The 21433-nt window shown below is 46.3% G+C and overlaps 1 protein-coding gene across 1 annotated transcript in view; it reads left to right on the top strand.

Moving 5' to 3' along the window:
- The first annotated feature begins 880 nt into the window (after window positions 1-880).
- Window positions 881-21433, top strand: part of LOC131293033 (uncharacterized) — a 29458-nt gene continuing 8905 nt past the window's right edge. The window contains exons 1-3 of the mRNA XM_058321112.1: window positions 881-981; window positions 2018-2220; window positions 18404-18626. Of these exons, the coding sequence (XP_058177095.1) occupies window positions 881-981; window positions 2018-2220; window positions 18404-18626 (527 nt within the window). The remainder of the gene's footprint in view (window positions 982-2017; window positions 2221-18403; window positions 18627-21433) is intronic.

The raw sequence follows: 21433 nt of genomic DNA, 5'->3' as shown, positions 1-21433 counted from the left end.
CGCGCACCCTCGTCTGTAAGGGGTGGAGGAGGGGGGGGGTCAGTCCTCCACCAAGTCCTCCACTCCCTCTCACCCAGGCCGCACTCCACCATTCATACATATTCATTTCCTACGTTCCCCCAAACCATTTGCGGTAGAGTAGAGTTGAAATTGTCTTAATTAGGGAAATGTGTCGCTGGGGGTCTTTGTTTGGGTTATTTTTCGTCGCCGAATTTGTCGCCCCGTTGACCGCACGCGTGGCTTACGATGATATACGTACGTTGTTAAGATGGCGTGTTGGATGCTCCGTTCGAACCGGATTGTTTTCAACACCCCAAGGGAGATGTAAAGTGAGGCTGAGAAATGGGGAAAACAGGATACTTACGAAACGTGAACACAACCTCGTGACGTCGCATTCCGGCATCAGTCCTATTCAATTCCTCAAATGTTTTCCTGCTTGAGTAATTGACCTGGCGTCTCCATCGGTATGGAGTTATGCGATTCGAATTACCTTCCAGTCCGCCCGAGCGACATCCGTCTGAAAACATCCGCCAATGGAACTTGATATCACGCAACGAGAACGGGGAAAGAATCGAACAAAAGCGCGAAACCAACATGGTTTCATCTAATCTCGCAAGGCTGGGTGATGGTTGCGGCCTACAAATGTGCGTCGTTTCTAATCATTGTCGTGCCGCCCACTGTCGAGGGCATGTGACAAGGGTTGGCTGGCAAAGAAACACAAGAAATCGTTGGTGCGAGTGAGCGAACCAGCAACAGGGAAGCAAACGGTTGGGATGGTTAGAACGGTCGGTTGTTTGAAAGTCGCGTCCATGGAATACCACATGGTGCGGGTGCTCCAGAAAAGTGGGAGCCAGGAAAAACCACAGCCTTATCGGGTGAGATGGACGAGATTGAGCTGCAGAACAAAGCACTGCGCGGAACACGGCTTTCTCTTCGATCGAGACCGAATCTGACGCATTTGCATACGGAGCGTTTGTTAGGGTGGGTGGTAAAAGAGCGAGCCTAATCACATGCCGGAAGCGGTAGGAAACTACGTCAATGCCTTTGCGGGGGCACGTGATTTAAGGAAATCGATGCTTTACGATGCGGCCCATATCAAGTGGGTTGGGTTTTTCCAATGAACATTCCACAGTTTATTGTTGAACACTCCGTAATGAGGGGTAAAAGTTTTTCGATTGGATACATATTAATACTTTTACTGCGCATTTCTCCTAGGCTAGCTCCATCTTAAATAGTTTTATTACGCATTTTATGTTCCACTTTAGAAATCCAGCCCCAGGGGAAAATTCACAAATGTAAATCAAACCGATGGTTTTCGGTAGTAAGTGGTGTCCTCCTGCGGCAACCTCGACTTTCTACACCGCACCATATCGATATTTAGGCCAGCTACCAAGCCGGCTTCAATTCTACCCCTTTCTTTAGCTTTTTAAATATCACCCAATCAAAACATCGACCCCAAGGGGGGTTTGCGTTTGTCCGCCACCCCTAAAAGAAGCGTACCATTAAAACCATACAAACGGCCGAGCGATATCGGGTCCGATCGATCGAGTAGCACTCGAAAACGATAACGTCCCCGTTGCTTTTCCTCTCTTCACCATTCAGCGTGATGAAAATCTTTTTACAATTACGTACCAGGGTTTTTTTTTTTTAAATCCAGGCACACGGGAAAAACGGCATCAAAATAGATGGAAGTCGTAATGGTCGGTGCGAAAAAAAAAAGATCAATCACCAATCACAAGACCAATTTCAACTTACGCAACTTTCTCGCCAACTTCGACTTCGTCGTGGGACTTTTCGATTCGATGATTGCTATCCCCGTAGTCTACTTTGATGGTTCTATTAAACAAGAGCTCCGTTTATGCTTTTTGGGTTTTGCAACCCCTAATCCAAGAGTGCTCTCCGATTTCCACGAACTGAGTGGTCGCGTCACATCGTCGCGGAGGATTATTTATCCGATGGGAAACTTTCGCTTGATCTATACTAATCTCTTTTTGCTTTCTTGTTGCTTCCTTTCCAGCGGTCAACTGAGGCGAACGAAGATGAAGGCGCTGATGAAGCATCTTAGAATATTTCCTCCAAAGATGACACCGACACTGATGGGGGCTGTCGGTGTGCTGGTGCTCCTGTTCCTCTGCATCGCCCCCGGTTCCACCTACCAGCATCTGAAATCCGGCTTCCGATCGACGGAACAGTTCGAGTACGAATGCATGCCCGTCGAAGGTAAGTTTTCTGCCGTTGCTAGAACCGCGAACGATACTATGACCTTTCCCTGATGGTGCGGGGTCGTAAGGTACGATTAGTGGAATGCCCAGACGGCGGATACCACGATCCGGATACGCTAATCCGGGCCGGGAATGGATTCGAATGGAATTCTCTCTGCCAACTTCGCTCGAATGCGCTAGCTTTTCGCAGCCTACTTTGCGGACGCTAAGGGGGGGGGATTAATTTGGGATAAACGACAGAGAAGCGACATCAAAACACGCATACTATCGCATACGTTGCCCGATAATTTATTGAATGGCCGGGAAGCCCGGCTCACCGCGAGGCAACGAGCGGCTGCGTAGAAAAGTCGGCGTTCGAGGAGAGCGAACGCTAAAGCCAAAACATATTTATGCAAACGCAAAAATGTCATTGACACCGTTTGCATAATTCATCGGCCTCCCAAAAGCATCACCTGTCTCACCTGGGCTAGCGTGGACCCCCAGCTATTCCTCCACCCTGCCCCTCTTTCCTTCACCAAACGGGGAACCAGAAGCCAACTGTGAATGATTTTGTAATCGGCACCTCTCTCTCTCTCTTTTCTTCGGCCCCACTCGGAAAACTCCAAGCGGCTGAGGCGGAGCAGGAAGGAGGTCTATTTTTGAAAATAGATATTCCTCACCGTCCCTCTTCGGTGTCCTGAATGGCGCTTCAGTCAGCGCTCCGGTTTGGCCTATCTGGGCGTCCTTTCTTCGAATCGATTGGAACTCCTATTTCGTATGCATATAAATTCACGTTCGACGTGCCGCCCGGATGATGCTGCGGGCTGATAATGATGATGATGATGACGATGATAATGATCGAGCGATTGCAGGAAGCCACCAACCAGTAAACAACACCACCGCGCAGTACGCAGGAGGATGGATCAAATTTGGCCGTCGATTGAAATCATTTTGCCTCCGAGAGGCCGATGCGAGCGTGGGAGGGAAATATGCTAATGGGGCGGCAAAACGCAGATTGGAGGGGCTGAAATTAGCATCATCACCACGAGACACCGTGGCAAGAAGGCAACTTTGGGTTAATTAGTGCCGGCTCGAAAGATAGATGGTAATGAGCGCTGATAGATTACAACATTTCTCCAAACATTTCCTCGGGCTTGGAGGAAATCGTACCGAACGCGGGGCAATAATATTTGTTGACATTAATTGGATAAATTTATCAGTTGCCGCGGGAGGAAGCATGAATGCCAAAGTGCCCGGACGCTCACGAAATTCATTCACGAGCAGAAACACTTGGACCGGGGGTGGGGGTTCGTTTCGGAGACCAAACTTGAGGCGCAAAACCTTTCCCAACCTGGGGCAAAATTTGGAAACACAAAAACAAAGACCAAATAAGGTGGCGAGGAATGTTGCGAATGGCCTGCTGCCGGTCGGAAAGTGGGTCGTGCGTCGTAAAGGGTAAAAGCGTTGTCTGGTGTGGTATCAGCGGTTTGGTAGGAAAGGTAGGAAGACCCGCTGGCCATCGTTTTCGATCCCATCCTGCCCAGGGTATAGGGGGTTTCCCTTGGGCAAACGGGTGGGCCAAGTTTGGCGCAACTTTGTTGCACGGAAGTAAACACGCTCGAAGCCATTCTCATTTCCTTCTCGGACGCAGCACGCAAATCCAACCCCTCCCGCCGGGTTTGACCACCCTTCCGTCCAGGCTTCCGTTTTATTTACACTCTTTCATCGTTTCGCGCGCAGAAATGCGTCTAGAGGGAGGTAATAAATTTTCGAGTTGGGGAAAAATCCCGCCAACGGTTTGAAGACGGCACGAAAGATCGGTCCAGAACGCGCGGGGGCGTTCGAGTTTTCATCAATAATTATTCGCATGAGTGATCGCGAGGCCAACGCTTCTATTTTTGCCAACGGCAAACGGCGATGGGCGATCGAAGCGGATCATTGGTGCGGTATTTGGAAAAACAATATAGCTCACGGTCAACTGGTCCGTTTGCGCGTCCCAGTATTTGTTGCCAATTTTCGTTGGGCCCGCTTTATGACGCGGTGATGAAGGATTTAAATTGGAAGCTGTTACGTTTCCGTTCGATTTAAGTGAATTCCATTTGGTTGGGGGGAACGGTTTTATATTCCGCCATTCCGGCGTTGCTTTTTCGTAGAATGTCTTTCGCATGCCACACTCATTGTCTCCCTCGTTGGGCGACAATGTTGTGCCTCGCGTCATCCTCGTAGCACACGGAACTTACCATTTGGCATCGGTCGAGCGATCGTATTTCAAACCGACACTGACGGGCCGTATTTTCCACCGTCCCGGAGAGTTTCCGATAGCACCGCATACGGACCTGTTGCACGAACTGTTGCCGTCCTGGCATCCTCGGAGTGCAATTGTTTTTCTTTGTTGGCACTTGGGACTGCACGTGCTAGATAAACTGTTTGCTTACCAAACAGATGCACCCCTTTGTATCGTTTCCGGACCATTGGCGTCATTGGTAAAAGGGGAAAGATGGTCCATCGGTTATTATTAGGGTTTCGGGAGTTTTGTTGTGGGTGGTTTGCATTTTCCAACCACAGGGAGGCATATTAGTATTTTTTATAATTATTTTTTAAAGTTTTATGTCTTTAAATTTGTTGATTTTAGCTATACTAAATCAAAATGAAACTTGTTGTCGCTCGAAATAAATGAAACTGTATTGAAATATATTTTAAAAAGTAGGTTAAATTATAGAAAATTATAGCAAAATCAAAGACCCAATTTTGCCGAATTTCGCAAGATTCGTCAAGTAGAATGCCAAGTCGAAATGTCGAAAGTTTATGCTCGCAACAAAATGAACTATGTAATTGAAAATTTATTGCACCCGGAATAATAAACCGATGAAGGAGTAAAACGATGTAACATAAACACTTTCGCGTGGAAAACATAAAACGCAAGCAAATTGCATACACGTCCACGGGATAAAAACGACAATCATATAACGAGAAATAATAGGAAAGTGTCGTTTTACTTTGCCACTATCGAATGCCAATAAATAGTAGACGCTCAATGGCGTGCCACCCACACACACCACCCACCGGGTGACGGAAAAACGGCACCGATAAGGACCTTTTCGGAGGAGCCTGCCAGCGTTCGGAGTAAATCCGATTGATGTCGCCGCCAGTTCACCGGTTCATAACAACGACACTCGATGATTTATGGTGGCACAATTTAATGTCAATTTTCTCACCAACGCGGATCGTGCGTTCATCGATAGGACGTGACCGACGATGCGCGTGGGCGTTGGTTCCAATTCCAGTTGGCGCCGGGTTTCACTCGATTAGTTTTCTTATTTTATTGAACGCTTGAATCCCGGTTGCCTCTGCCCGATCTAGCGACTCTAATGTCCTTGATTTTTATTACCTTTCTTGGCAGTACCTAAGTGCCTATAATTTGAACAAAACGAAACCTTTGTAAGGACCCCTCCCAACGGATCGGCTGGAGTGAAGTATCACGCCGTCGGAAATATAATTTATCTCGCAGTCTGTCTGTTGCTTTCAAGCCACACACGTGCAAACATCTCCTCGCCCGTAGCTATCAGTGTTTGACACGATGTAGTCCATAAACATGCGCAGCTAACTGATTCCCGGCCGGGGCCGGAATGGTTCCTCGTTTGGCCAAATGTTTGCCGACATCGTGTCTAACGCCGCGTCTCGCGCTGCTAGAGCGGCCATCAATCAACAGTTGCCGGTGTCGGAGGCACCAGAGTGTGTGACAGTTGACAGGCAAGATGACGCCTCGGCCTTGTCGGCTGTTTTGCTTTTGACCTGAAGCCCGTTCGTATAGCGCTGAAGTTTTGCGCGTGAAAAATGGCTTTTTTATGAGCCGCTATATCGTTTCCCGATCGAGGCAGAGTCCGAAAAAAGTGTCGGGTGTTTTTTTTTGGAGAGGGGAAAGTATCATCAATCGGCCACACCTCCACCGTTTTTTTTGCCCTGTCGAGGTTAACATTTCCATTATCCATCTGATGCGTTCGAAATCGTTCAACCGGTTAACGATACTGCCGCATCTTGCGAGTATATTTTGACAGCTCCATCGGTGAATGTGTCAACGAAGATGCTCATGCTGGAAGGCACGAAGCATGCTAAGTCCTGTTGGCCAATGGAATCACCATCGTCAATCGACACCTCGTTAGTCGATCGTGAAGTCTGACCGTTTTCGCTCATCGTTTACGGGAACCGACCTGATCGGGAACAAGTTTCATCCGCTTGGCGATCGAGTCCGAGAATGGAAAACGCGCGATTTTTGCGATTAATCAATCGCGACACGCTAACGATGCAAATAAATTCCGACCGGGGAAAGAAAGGAAATTTAAACGGCAAAAATCAAATGAAACATCTCCGGCGCAGAGAGCAATCACTCGAAGAAGATTTCACGCCAAAACCGGCCCCAATGAGTAACGAGTTTGGTGATTGTAGCAAAGTGATAACATGAAGGTGATGAGCAGCAATAAAACATCTCCGGATGTACTTCTTTCTTCAGCATTGTGTTTGATTTTCTTTAGGTACGTTTGTGTAATGGAAACGGATTAACGATACGATCTGATTGTAATTTATCTTTTGCGAGCAATTTGCCCATCGTAACGACGGCCAGACGGTGTCTCGATCGGAAAGCGAATCACTTGCCACTCGATCTTTCCGGTGCCAGGGTGGAGCAAATTAAACAATAAATGCTGAACTGGATGCGATATAAGCTGCAGTTCAAAAGCGCCATGAACTGGATAGAAATTGAGTAAATGTGTCACTTCATATCTTTGGTAAACGTATTTTCATCGATGCTTGTCCGTAGCCTTTCAATGAAGGTGTTTGAGAAATGGGAGGAAGCTTAGCTTTTCAAATAAGTCCCACTTCGGATGTGGCATTTCCTTTTTGAATATAAATCTTTCGTGCGTTATCGACAGCACAACGATAAATGGGGCAGCTAATTTGAAGCTGGTTTAGATTGATACCCGTAACATTCGACGGAAGAATGCCAATATTTACTCGTATCCGATTCTATGCTTTCCACCGTCTCGGGGCTTCGCGGAAAAGCCCCCCTTTTCTGCACGAAGGTGGGGTAGAGCATGAAGAGGAAATAACGATCCCAAAAATATATAAAAAAAGATCCATAACGCCGGAGGAGGCTGTTGGGCTAAAATGCGATAAAAGAAAGCACTCGCCGCAAGCAACCTTTGTAAGCGGGCGGAAAATGGGGGGTTGCAACCTTTCAACCAACGGCACGCCGACACTCCGGGCAAGATGTGATTCTGGCTTTCTGATAAGGAGCGGGAACAAAAAAAAACGGTCCTCACGCCGCACGCACGGCAAAGTTATTTCTCATTTCGTCACGACGACCATCTCGACGATAAACCGCCGCCGACGGAGCGAGTGTGTGTGTGATATGCATATTACATTGGGTGACCCCATTTTCCGGAAAAAAGAACATTCATTTTCGCCAAGGTATAGACTACGGATCCAAAGGGGGGATATGTTGACTTTCGTATCCGTTTTGATAAACCGTCGCGATGGAGTGCGGTTTCCCGTTGCGTGAGCCCGCGATTTGATTTTCCCAAAAAATGGTCAAATAAAACTAAATAAAAAAGCATGTTTGCATAGGACGCTGGTGGGCGCGCAACTCGCGTAACCACGCGCCTACCAGCGGCACCCCGTGGGAAAAGTAATTTTTCATATTGAAATAAAACGAGATTCGTATACACTACTGTTTTTCCGAGAACGGCTGGAATCCACGCTCGGCCGGAGCGGTGGAAAAGTTTTTGTCAACCGACAAATAATACAATGCGGATTGGTGGAATTCTCCGACGAAACAACACAAACGGCTGAAGGCAAGACGGCAACATCAGCTGCATGCTTGTGGAGGTTGTTTTCAAAAAAAAATCGAAAAGGGTCAGAAGAAAATCAAAGGAAAACCTACAGCCAACCTACGCCGTTGGCTCGGGGCGAACTATAAAAAGGCAACCTTCGTATCAACTGGCGTCCTTGCGTCGATCGATCAGCCTCGACTGCGTGCGAGCAGTCTTGGTTTTTTCGGCAGAAGAAACACTGAGCGAAAGACGTAGGAAAGTTACGAAAATTACATGCCGGTTGACCTCCCCCGAGGCGGAAGGGGTGGGTAAAGGTCAATGTCGAATACTCCACCGGTCGCCTTCAGTGTCCGTTTTGTTGCGCCGAAATTTGTTTATTCTTTTACGCCCGAGTTCACGTTTATTTGATGTATATTTTGGGGTACGTTTTTAAGCGATCCTTTTTGGTACTTTCCGGTGACGGAAAAACTTCTGGTTGGCTTGAAACATGCACAGGCACACACAGACACACGCACATCGGAGGCAGACTCCACCGGCATTGAAGGAAAAATTGGCGACGCAAAACCGAAATCGCTTCGCATCCTCGTGTTTGCCAACCAGCTGTCACGTGTTGGCGGCGCTACTGTGCGTTCGTGGCCGGGGAAAAAGTTTCCCAAAGAAACGGCGAGAGGAAAATTTTCACGACCAAGCTGGAAGCTGGCAAGCGAAGGAAATTGGAAGCTTTCACTTTTCTTTTTTTTTTACGCCCCAAGGTGGCTTCGTCCTTCGCTCGGCCGCTCGTTCGCTGTGGTTCCCATTTGTGGCACCAGCCTTGCCCCATTTTCCTTATCACTTTTCTCCGGTTTTCCTCCGCAGCCTGCGGTGGCTCCACTGCGCACCATCAGTTACGCATGCCTTCGGTAGTGCTTTCACGTTTCATCGCAGCGCCTTCTGATGCTCCCGACCCGAGACGGTCATTTTCACTTTCACTCGATTGTCCTGTGTGCGGTGCGTGTGTGTGTATGTGTGTGTGTGTGTGTGGCGATGGGGCGGAAAAGTGAAGAGAAAAATAATAACAGCTAAAGACTGAGCCTCTCCAGGTACGGTTCTTTGCCGGGAGACTTTTTTTTCCTCTTTCTTGGCGAGTCTATTGCGTCGCGGGTTTGGAACGGTTTTCCGGTTTTGTGTTGGCTACCAGTTTTCCCGCTTTTCCAGTTTTTTTTTCATCGTACGTTTTTCCATTTTGAAACGATGATCTGTGTAAATATGTATATCGATTGAAAATGGTAAGGAAGGTGAAATTTAAAGACATGTTTTAGAATACCACCAGGAAAAGCTTTTTAATGCCCATAACTTCCACTTTATCCACTTGAGTGCGTTGAGGAAAACCGCCTTCTTCTCGGACTCACCTCGATCGATCCGGCCCGTTCAAGGTCATTGCTTTTCGATCCCTTTCTTGGCTTTCCCGAATGCTTTGCGCATCCACTCGGGCGGCATTGAAGAAGGATGTTTTAACCGGCGTTCCTGTGGGGTTTTTTGTTGTTGTTGTGATTTTTCCCTTCAGGCCCAATGTGAAGGTTGCATCACAAGAACAAAACTCCAGGTTCGCTTCCAACGGGCATTCGAGCCCTTTTCCGGTGCTACTTACGAGTGGCTCTTCCACTTGATCGCTTTCGCCGATGGCCAAACATCGAACCACCAGACCAACGGAACCATAACGACCGGATAAAGAAAAATAAGCCCTCTCGTGGACACGCGCCACGGAAAACTCTCCCTTCCCCCTTCCCCCCCACCCTTTCCTTGCCACGGGGCAGTGAACCATGTCCAACTTGCCGGGAACTAAGAATAAGAAGCGTCGGATATTTTACGATGGTAATGAAATAATTTATGTTGAGTTGCTTTGGTGCGCTCTTTTTCAATTACCTCACGCATTGCAAGAGAGGTGGTGCGTAGAATGGGATGGAATGTGGTTGGTTGGCACTCGTCTCCCATAAGCTCCACGGGTGATATTTTTCCATGTTGAAATAATTACATGTGGTTAGGAATGCTCAGCTAATTTTGAATCCATGTGAAATGTATTAAGTGTTTGATGAAGTTTGCTTGTTTGGTAGACAGTAAAATAAAAAAAACGTGCGTGCTTTTGCACGTGGTGACTATATGTGTGTGAAAAATCGGTTCTACTTTGTTTGTAAACCTATTGCACCTTCATTTCACCCCCCGACACTTCGGTAAGAGTTGGCACTTTACAAGCAAGAATTAGGAAAGAAAACAGATTGCAGGAGAAAACATTTCAGTGTTCTCCACGCGCCATCTTTCAGATTTGCGAATGTGGCTACATTTAAATGGATATGGAAATGGTTTCACGCGCATCCACATGAAGGCGCCAGGATGATGTCTCCTTTTTTTTCTTTCACTGACAAAGCAATCGGAACGAAACGTATCGTTTCCGTTTTCCACACTCCGGGTGGTTCTCCGGGTCGCGGAGAAAGAGGCAATGAACTTCTTCTACGGAAAATGGAGAAAAGCCGTCGTTCGCTACCGACAGATGGCGGGTAGTATTTGGAGCGCAGCCAAGCGCCAACAGCCTCGCCTATAACGTATGCGAAGGAGAAGGGTCGCGATTTGTCATTCGGCTGCGGTATGGCAACGGCGTGGTCATAAATTGAACTACGATTTACGGCCCAACAGTAATGAATCCGTTGGCAGGAACACAAGGAGGGTTTTCCCCGCCCCGAGAGTGTGGAGTTTTTTTTTGGGGGGCTGCCGAATCCGTGCCGGGTGATAAAGATGTCCGTGCAGGGTTATGTAGCATTGCCCAATCGGGAGGCAAATTGTAACTGGTGTAACTGATGGCTAACTTATGCTAACTTACACTGCGCACGCTACTTCCACCGAGTAAATATGAGTTATGGTATGGCTCGTTAGCTTCGCGTTCGTTTTTCGAATAGGCCATGCGGAAAGATTAGCCCGGGTTACTTCAATTAATTGTAGAATTGGCAAGGTTTGAAGAATTTGAATTAAAACCAATGCATGGAAAAAAGTTTCATATACTATATCTGAAACATGAAACCTGTGTTCTAAAATATTTTAAAGATATCCCTTGTTGAAATTGTACTGCGCAAATAAACCTCAAGTCTTTTATAAATCGTGCGTATGGAAAAAATAGTAAAAAGACAAAACGGGAAAACAAATATACACTAGACATAAAACCATCGTAAACGCGCGCTGACAAACAAATAAACAAAATCTTTTCATAGGAAAGATTAACGCTTCGAATTAGCAGCTACTATCAAAAACACAAATAGCTCCAACGCACTCTTAACAAAATCTTCGCCCTAGCTCGAAGGTTTGTGTGTATGTATGTGTGAATATATGCTCGAGGGGCCGAGCCAGAAAAAGACTCCAAGAAGTGGTAAACAGTAATTAAACAGTCAAATGTACCGAATGGAATTCCTTGCACCCCTCTTGCCTCGTACGAATAAATGACTATCATACGAAACGAGCATGAGACCAAAGATACAAATACGAAAAAATAGAGAGAGAAAAAAAACAAATAAAAACCAACAAGAGAAACTTAAGGACCTACGAAATCGCAGCGGGTGAGAAAAACACGTTGGGTTTCAAATTAGGAAACAATTAATTTGTCTCCCCTCGGTTGGTCCGGCCATGGTTTTGTTTTTGTTTTTTGTTTTTCCTCGGCCAGTTTACGACTCGGGCCCGCCCCGGGCTGTGTCCATTTTGGCGGAAGCGGCCCGTTCAATTAATGCGTTCTTCGACCGGCATTCGACGGATGGAGCTGAATCGGCGTGGCGTTCGTTTGTTTACGCAGCGCCGCGTCCCTTTTGTGAATGGTCTTTTTTTTTTCTTTTGGCGGAGGGTGGGTTTTTCGTTGTGGAAGTCTCAAAATGGCAAAGGCGGTTGGGGAGGTAGTTGGTAAATGTGTGAGGTCGCCATTGTTTCTTCCCTTTTTCCCTTTTTGACAAACCGAGTTAACAGAACGGACACTGATGTCGTTAGCCGATAAAGACGCCTTCGGTCGCTGTAATCTCGTGGCATGATCTCGTCAAGGGGTTGGAGTTTGAAACATGTTCGTAAGGGCTAGAGGTGATCCTACGGAGTCTTCCAAATGGCGATGGATGGCCACGCCAACGTTCACTGCCGTGCGGTAGGTCATTTGGGGGAATTTTGTGAAGAGTCATAACATCAACACAAGGTACCAACAAACATGCGCCGATGGATCCCACATATTTCCTGACACGGATGTCTGTATGGTCGTAAAACTTGGGATCTGTCGTGCCTTTCTTCCTTACGGGATTCCCGCACAGGTGCTTCCTGTGTATCGGATCTTCCATTCCAACGCCATATCCCAACGCCATCGATGTCGTGGTATTTGGATTTTTGCCATTTTTATTTATTTTTCTCGCCCGCCCGACTCGTGCCCGCCTGGTTTGTTTGTTTCCGTTTTCGACAACGACTTGATGTTGCCCCCCCTGTTCGGTGACAATCTGTCCATTCGACGGAATGCTAATTTGCTAATGGCGGTGCCGCCGCCGCCGCCGGCGTACGAGCTGCGAAAGTGGCCGTTCAAAGATCGATTCGATCCGCCGATTACGGGACTCATTGGTGCCGCTCTAGAGAGGCCTGGTTTTTTTTTATTTTGCTCACCGTGGGAAGCGTGCGTGGTCGACGCTTGGGAGATAAGATAAACAAAAAATTGGGAAAAGAAATTCGATACTGGGGTGCACCACCTTGAAGTCTATAGGTTTCGCCATCATAACACCTGTGAACCGAGGGCTTGTTGCTTTCTTTTCGCCATCATTTAAGCGTTTGGGTTTGCGTTTTTAAATGCTTTATGTCAAAATAATTTAGCGCACCGGAAATGGTGAAAGTGAGTGGCGCATTTTTCGTTTCATTATTTCTTTGATTGTTTTCTTTTCGATCTCTTACTAAACTGCGCACTATTTCACTAGCATAAACATCACACTGAACTCAAAAAAGTGTTTTATTTTCTGCCTCTTTTTGATTGTTATTATTCCGTTGGTCTAAGCTACTCTTCAGTCTACCCTTCCTTCGGTCGGCCTTCAATTCGAGGATAGGCAAGATGCAATGGGTACAAAAAGTGGCGAACCGAATTAGCTGTGATCATAAAAAAATTATGTTAATCACAGCCACCGACAGCCAGACGGCATAAATAATTGGGCGACGGCCGCCCGCCCCTCGTCGCCCCCCAATCCCCCCCCTCTCTTGTAGGGATGAGGTTTTTGTTAAATTTCATTAAACTTTGATTTGCGTCGTTTGGCGTGATCTCGTTTGGAAAACCTCACGAACGTATTTGCAGTCGGAAAAGCAGACCCGCCCTGGTGCTACCGTGACGTCCGTTTGTGCACGATGCGAGTGATAAAATCAACGCTCAAAAGGATTCACCACAACGCCGAAAATGCCACGGCGACGTAGACATCGACGGCTTTCATTTTTCCTCTCTTCATTCCACGGTGACAGTATTTCGGCGATGTGATTTCACTTCCTACGAGTGTCGCTGATCCACATTCTATCTCGCCTTTTCCACTTACTCTTTTTCGAATTTGTTTTTTTTTGTTTTGCTTTGGCATTACGTATTTCGAGGTTTATTATTTCCCGTTGAGTTGAGTGTGTGACAAAAATAAAACAAAACGAAACCGAGATAAACAACAACGGCGGTGGCCAGACTTTCCTTTCTAAAATGTGTTAAATTAATCCACCTTCTTGCGTGTTTGCTCCGCCGCGGACCGCGGCTCCTCTTTCCCCTTTCGCTCGATGAACCGTGGCCGATTTCGGTTCGAACAAGTCCTCGCCGGTCGCGACCGACCAACGGGGAAGAAACCCTTGCCGAAAGATGCTCCCGTTAGGGGACGATGTTGATGTACATGGAACCCGGGTGAGAGTGGAGTCTGTTGCTGGGGGGAGCGTTTGATTGTTGCTCCTTTAAATAGCATAGCGATGACGTGGTGAGTCAAACAGTCATTCTATAGCAATTTCCACGGTCACTTAACCCGCGACCCACCCAGACAAAATCGTCCGTTAGGAAGGTACTTACCCGGTGCACAGTTTTATTTCGCCCGGCGCTTCGTTTACCGTAACTTCACCCGAGCATTTGCATGCGTTCTCGGGCGGTGCACGTTTTACCCGTAGATAACCGTATGCATCGATTCGTATCCCCCCAGGAAAAACGACCCCCGTTCCGACGCCAACCCTTTGGCGTGCTTCGGCGCCAAAACCGCCAAACCGCCGGCCATGGTCTGGTGGACCGACAGCATGTTACACCTCGAAGCGCACGGTTTCGATTACCATCGTCCATCATACGTGCGGTATAATTTAGTGATACACAACCCCCGGCCGTTCAACCCCGTGCTGGTCGCCCGATCGGTGGTCAATAGAGAGGAAAATGGTCATAAAATCGGTTTGGGAATACAACGCACCGGGAACTCCGTGAACCTTGGCCAGCGGAATCTCTACGCAATCTTACGCCGGGCCAGGCGTTCGTTCTCACATCGCTCAGGTTTCTCAGGGGGGTGTTACGAAACGCGCCAATTTACCACTAAATTTATTCCACCTGCTCATTTGGCGCTTCCGACGGTGCTTCCGGTGCGGGACTCATGGCCAGAATTTTGGATTAACGTACCGTGGGGCTTTGAGTGAGTCCGGGTAGACCCCCACATCGATCATATAAATGTGCTGCAATGTTTTGAAACATTTACACTCATTGGCCAGATTAGGCGATTAAGTGAAATTGTGTAACGATTGGATATGTGAGTCAAATTCTGCTCCCGATTCATATTCAATTTGTATGTTGTTTCTTAACTTAATACTAAGTTGAGCATTTTTCATCTTAAACTTGAATGTTTCGCAAAATATATTATAAAAGTAGAAAATCAATTATGCAAACCAATTAAAGCAATTATGCAACCCAATTAAAGAAATCAATTATGAAACCCAAAAAAAAATAGTACATCAACATTTCAAAAAATTACACAAGATCTGAAAAACTTCTTTGCAGGTTAAAAAAAAGTATCATTTCTTCGACGAACGAAAACTGATCAAATATCTGATATCCACTCAAAATAAAACCTTAGTTTGGGGTATACTTGAACTTGTTGTCTCTAGCCTTCGACTCTTCACTTTAACTAAAGAGGAAAAAGAAAAAGAAATACACTTTTCCGGTTTTTATATCGATCGCACGTGAGAAAACGTTTTAAACACTAGAACTACCGGGCAAGTCCATTGAACTTTTTTAATCACATTTATTACTTAATGTTAAACAATTCTACCAAATGTTAATGCATGACTTTTACACATCCAATGGAATGTTAATTTTTATATGTTAAAAAAATAAAATTTTCTATTTAATATTTAAAATAAATCACGGTAGTTCTAGTGTTAAAGAAAAGAATAGAATGCTCTCTTTTCCGTTGCACGTTATGCTTTGATGTAGCTTCGAATAAATTACCAAGAAGGGAACCATTCGTGCGATCTCTGGGATTTAATAATAATATTATTGACTTCCTCGATCTCGAATAGATTTCTTCTTCTCTTGCGTTGTTTTGATACCTTCCTTTTATGGACCCTTCAGGGTGCCGAAACGTTCTAGTGGGTCGATCTTTACGAACCTTTTATCCGCCATCATCGCCTCTACGGACCCCCGCCCCCGGGGCCACCCTTGTTCCGTTTACCGGTATTTTTGCCAGTCGAGGACGAGAATCTCACCCCGGGGGGGGGGGGGCATGTTTCGATCGTCGGGCGGTGCGAAATTAGCACGCCGATCGCCGGGCGATCATCCGGCAGGGTCCAAATCGAATGCGAACTAAAAAATGAAAACCCAGGAAAACTTGGAAACCCAGACGCCACGGTTGGATGGGAGCGCTTCAGTTGACAGCCTAATCGTTTGGCAGGCCGTAGGCGGTAGGCCCGGACGGGCGGACGGGCGGACGTTGCGGTTTTGTGTTGAAAACCCGAGGGGTAACAGAGTCTCAGGTGGCGCGGAACGAATGATTATTATGTTGCTAGCTTTCCTCCCATCCCGGTCCCGCTCGCCGGTGGACAACCCGTCGCGCGTGTTACCGGCGGCAAGACGAGTCAAAGGAGTTCATTGCACGATAAAATTATCTTCCCTCTTCGACTTTTGGAGGATCCGCCGTAGTGTGTGGAGAGAGAGAGATCTCACACTCTATTTTTGTCGTGTTTGCAAAATTCGGATCTTGTCGTTTTTGATGAAGCCTCGCGGGAGGAAGGAAAAGAATTGAAACACAAAACCCAAAAACGAAAATACAAGGTACGCAAAAATGGTGTCCGCCGGCGCTGCGGTTTGTTTTTCGCCTGTCCGTGCTCTTATCAAGCAATTTGAGTAATTCAACAGCCTCTTCCCGCGGCGTTCGTCCGATCGAGGTTCGTCCGGCTACACCGATCGTCCCCCGAGAAGTCCTGGCTGGGAGTGAGTGTGATCACATGGCGAGCCGATCTGCACACGAAGGGGTGTTTATTTATTGCTTCAAGCTGACCACGCGCACTGCCTGATGGCGCGATTTGCCCGTAGTAACGTCTGTGCATGTTTGCGATCGGAGTTGGATTTGGAAATCGTTGGATGCTGATGTTTTTGTTCTATCTGTCTAGTAGATCCATTTTCTCGACCACACTTTCGTCGGATACTTCGTCCAGATGTAAGATTTAAGATCATCGAACACGGTTATGGTTTACTTCCGATGTCTTACTCACCATAACCCATTAAAGTCTTGTTCACACCAGAAATGTCCAACAAATGTCCTACGGAAACGACACCATCCGATGCTTCTCGGTCAATCCCGTGCGAGAACTATGGTCCGGAGTTTCTTCGCTTTGATCTGTTTTGTTGAAGAAAAATATGTATCTTTTTCTTTCCGTTTTTTCCTGCTTTGCTTGCCCACTTCCCACCGAAAAGGAAGCTCGCTCGAAGAGAAATGCTGTGTTCCGTTGCCTTTCGGTTGCGTTTCGTTTTCCCAACGCTCGCGACAAATTGAAAACTGTCGTGGGATTATTTTTTTCTCAAAGACGATATTTCGTGACATAAATCGTGCTCTAAGATGATCTGATCTTTTTTGGGGTATCTTTTTTTTTCTCTCAGACGAAAGAGACGGTTTCTGCCCCAAAAATCCAACCAACTCAAAAGTTAACACGGGTTCTTTTTTGCTTTGCCCCTCTCTTTCTCTGGCGTACTTGATACTTGTTTTCCTTTTTCGCGGTTTTTATTGCTAAGGAGTGTGTTTTCCTTTTCACTTTTTCTGGTCAGACCGGTTTTTTGTTGAATTAATCTTTCGAATGGCATCTAAAGGGCTTCAAATGTGTGTAAATTTGAAAAAAAAAGCATGCAAAGAATAATTTTGTATGTCAACGATATAATAAAACATCTTGAAGTTTTGAGCTAAGGCCGTGACTGTGCTTAGTAAGTCGATTGAGTTTTTGTCACAACCAATTTTTATATGGTTGAAAAAACCTTTTCTAAGATTGTTCTGGAAAGTGTACTTATATGTGGCACAGCAAAGAAAAACAGTAAAAAATAACGTAAAAGTTTTTTGTATGTTCGCCATTAAAATAAAACGTTCAAAAAACGTCGCGAAAGAGTCTGTCGCGTAAACGTTAACGCACCAATATGATAACAAATAGGTTAAATATTATGTTCGTCGCAAACTGTGCGGATAAGAAAGGCAAAACCCATTCATATAGACGGTTTTGCAAACATAAAAAATAGAAACAACAATTAAGAGAATAAAAAACAATCTTCATGTCGACCCTTCTGCGCCGAACTTTACCGTTTTGTGACTACGTGTACGGTGTATAACGCTCAACATTGTCATCTTTATCGTCGGCGCTGCGTGACGAAAATATGCAAACCATGGTGGCCATCTCGCTGTGTCGCGAGGGCTAATGATTAGCCTAACAAATTGGACAAACTGTCGTCCGGTTGGTCGGGTGGTCGCCGCGGTAGGCCGCCCGGGCGGTTTATCTTCGAGAAGCAAAACAAAACGCACCGCGCCACATGCCCGAAAAACATGTAAAGATAAACATAAACCGATGGTAAACCTGTTTATCGAGGGATTGGGGCGATGAAGTGCGGAAAAAAGATGCACTGTATGCAGTTTTGTTTTGCGCGGACAGCCGGTGCTCGCCAAAAGGTGGGTGCAAAATAATCTCGCCGTCAAACGCAGTGTTAAAAGATGGAGAGCGAATGGGGATAATGTGGTGACATGCACATAACACGCCAAGGTCGGGGGGCTAAATTTGTCGTTCCTTCAGTCAGACGCTCGTTCTGCTAGTATGTTTGCACTTTTTATCGTTTAACGTCAGCCATCTAATTACCACCCTTCGCTCCCTTGTTTTCTATTCTACTTGCAGCGAATCTGGCTCCCCGGTTTGCGTCGTCGAACCAGAACGACTCGATCTCGATCCAGGTGACGCGCCGCTACACGCACCAGATCGTGTCACGCATCTACGCGATCTACCTCCGCGAAGTCCTGGGCTATCGCAGCGTGAAGCTGGTCGAGTACCGCGACGAACACATGCCGATGGTGGAAGCGGAGCGCATCCGTATGTTTCTGTCCCTGGAGCGTCTCGAAAGGTGAGTGTTGAAGGTGTCGTTCGCTTCCTCGCTGGCCAATTAGCAACAAACAGTTCAACACTGAGGCAACATTTGAACTGATTCCATTAATGTGTCCATTATCTTCTGGAACCGTTTCAAATTGTATTTTACGGATCGGTGATTTGATTAGGTGTACAATTAAGCAACGATTTTTTTTATCGTGCTGCTTTGTTCAATGTGAAACAAATTTACTACTTTTCGAACCAGTTTCAATGAGTTTTTCTTAATGTAACTAACCTTAATTTTCTTAATTTTATTTTTCTGAGTTGTTGCAAATGGATGGAAATTTGTGCACGTTATTTATAAAAAGGATATTACGTTTATGCCTGGTCATAATCTACCACCGTATTATCTATTGAAATTGCTAAATTGAATTAAAGTGGCTCATAATTTTTGGTTTCCCGAATAGAATGTCCATGATAGTGAATGATTTTTTGGATGATTCCGTTATTTACGCGTCTGTTTTTTATGCGAAATATTTTGCACAATTTTTTAATTCTATTGAAATGTGATGAACTTACTTGTTCACCCAATAGTTAATTAGGCATATTTTTAGAAACGATACGGCAATAAACTTCGGGTCCCCTTCCTTAGGGATATGGTAGTTTTCGTTGTTTCCCTATAGTTTGTGCAAACAGGTCACTGACACGCGGACGAAGACGTTAATCGAGCACACGCAACTCCTCGGCCGTCGATTGTAAAATCGGTAGTCGGTTGGAAGACATCGTAAGACGCAATACCTCCGGGGCCAAATTCACAATATGGGACGACGCCAAACGGCCTGTCATAAAATTCGAAGCACTCGGTCATGTTCAATGCCTGCTCCCGCGATGCCTCAGAACCGCTTTTCCGTGTGTCCCGCGGTCCGGTTCAGTCGGCGAAACAGTGGAGGGCAAACTGTTCCGAGTTGACCTCCGAGTCTGGGACCGATGCGGTAGACTTTGAATGCCGCCACAAGCTGCTGATTAATGGAACGCATTCTCAGACATGGGTTGTGTTTTTTTTTTTTTCGAGTGGAATTTTATGATTACCCTACTTTCGAGCTGTTGACTAACACCGGTCGAATGATTAAAACCTTGTCGTTTGGTAACTGCATGGTTAGTTCCTATTCGTGTTCCTCTTCGCGCGAATTGGAAGGTAATCCCAGACGAGAATGACATGATGAATGACATGGATGCGAGACCCGTGCAGGTAAACAGCCCTCCAATGCAGCAAACCCCTAATGCAGCCGGTGGCGACGTAGAGATAAGCTTAAAAATGTTGCCTGAAACGGGTTAGTGAAAAGTGATGGAATAATACATTCTGTATAAAAAGAAGGCACTCGAAGTGGAACCTGTAGGTATTGCGAAAAATCGCTAGATATATATTCCTAACATCCACTACTTGACGATATTAGGACAGCGCCTCGAGTGAGTGTCTTGACGGCGCAAGAAAATACCACAGCTAACGGAGCAATTACTTGCCGGGATCAAATAAAAAGGATGATAAATAATTCAGCTTCTTCTACACCAGCCTTACGCCATGGCTCTACGCTCACTTTGGCGCACCGGAGCGTGACCAAAGTGACCAGACTGGTTAATAAATCCTCCACAAACCGCCGGAGCCCATTAACGTACGGATCTGCAGTGCGAAATTCGCTGAATCTCGCCACGGAATACACCAATCGCCAGGCTTAGCGTGAGGCCAGATTAGTGTCGCTGCTCGTTTTCACAAACCCGAAATGGTTGTGGTTTTGAAGCGTGGCCTCTAGCGCAGCACGGTAGTGGCAAACGAGCCAAATTATGGTTAATGTTTAATTACAATAATCAGATACACCCCACGGCTTGCTTTAACCTGCCCGAGCAGGTTCCATTAACCTGTCCGCGAGCTGAAGTATTAAGCCGATCGGTTCGATCGGATAGTGTCTAATTAAAGCAGAAGTTTAAGTGATACCACGGCCCGAGCTGGCCGTGTATGAGCGGGGCTTAATTTAATCAGCATTAAAGTGCCAAATAATCTGCCTGGCAGCGATTGGAAGACACCTGCCGTCCAGAAGAGCTTGAAAACTGAAGGGAGCAATGCTCGATCTCTGGTTTTTGACGAGGTCTTTTTCAAAAAGGACTGATTTTTGGATCCCTAGTATCGAATAGAAAACATATGAGACTGAAATAAAGTGAAGTTCATTCCAGAATTAAAAGTCACAACTCCCTGCACGTGTTGTGAATCCCTTCCTCCCGTGTGGTTTTCACGAAACATCAGATTTTTGTCGATCAACATCTTTTAACTGAGAAACTCAATTTTTAAGAACTGTAATACTACCGCTTTCCGCTGTGCTGAAATGTTATTTATCTTGCAAAACAAAGGCCACCAGCAAGTAACAAACCCAACCCAATCTCTCGCGGACAACATTGCCGAAATCGCCAAAAAGTAATCCGATGCAGGAAACCCAGCCAAAAAGCAGCCTGCACCCCACAGGCCTCGCCCCGAGACCCGAGGCGATTGACAAATGCCGATCACGTCCCCTCGCGTGTCAGCTTTCGGGAAGTAGTTTCCGAACCACCACCGGAGTGCCGGACTCCGGTGCAATTTAAACCGCGCCGGCACATCGTTCAAGCTGTCACGGATACGGCGACTAAAACAAAGTATTACTGAAATGGGGTATGCGGTTGTTTGTGTCGATGAATGGGCGATATTCGTTTTTAAACGTCCGTGTCGGAGCTTTTACGTCGTTGAACCTGAGATCTTAACCACGACAGAGGACTGTTTCATTCAATCCGCTAAGACATTCTAACGGAAAACAGGATCAT

This window comes from Anopheles ziemanni, chromosome 2 (assembly GCF_943734765.1).
Source record: "Anopheles ziemanni chromosome 2, idAnoZiCoDA_A2_x.2, whole genome shotgun sequence".
Lineage (NCBI taxonomy): Eukaryota > Metazoa > Arthropoda > Insecta > Diptera > Culicidae > Anopheles > Anopheles ziemanni.
This window is presented reverse-complemented; position numbering and strand designations above follow the sequence as displayed.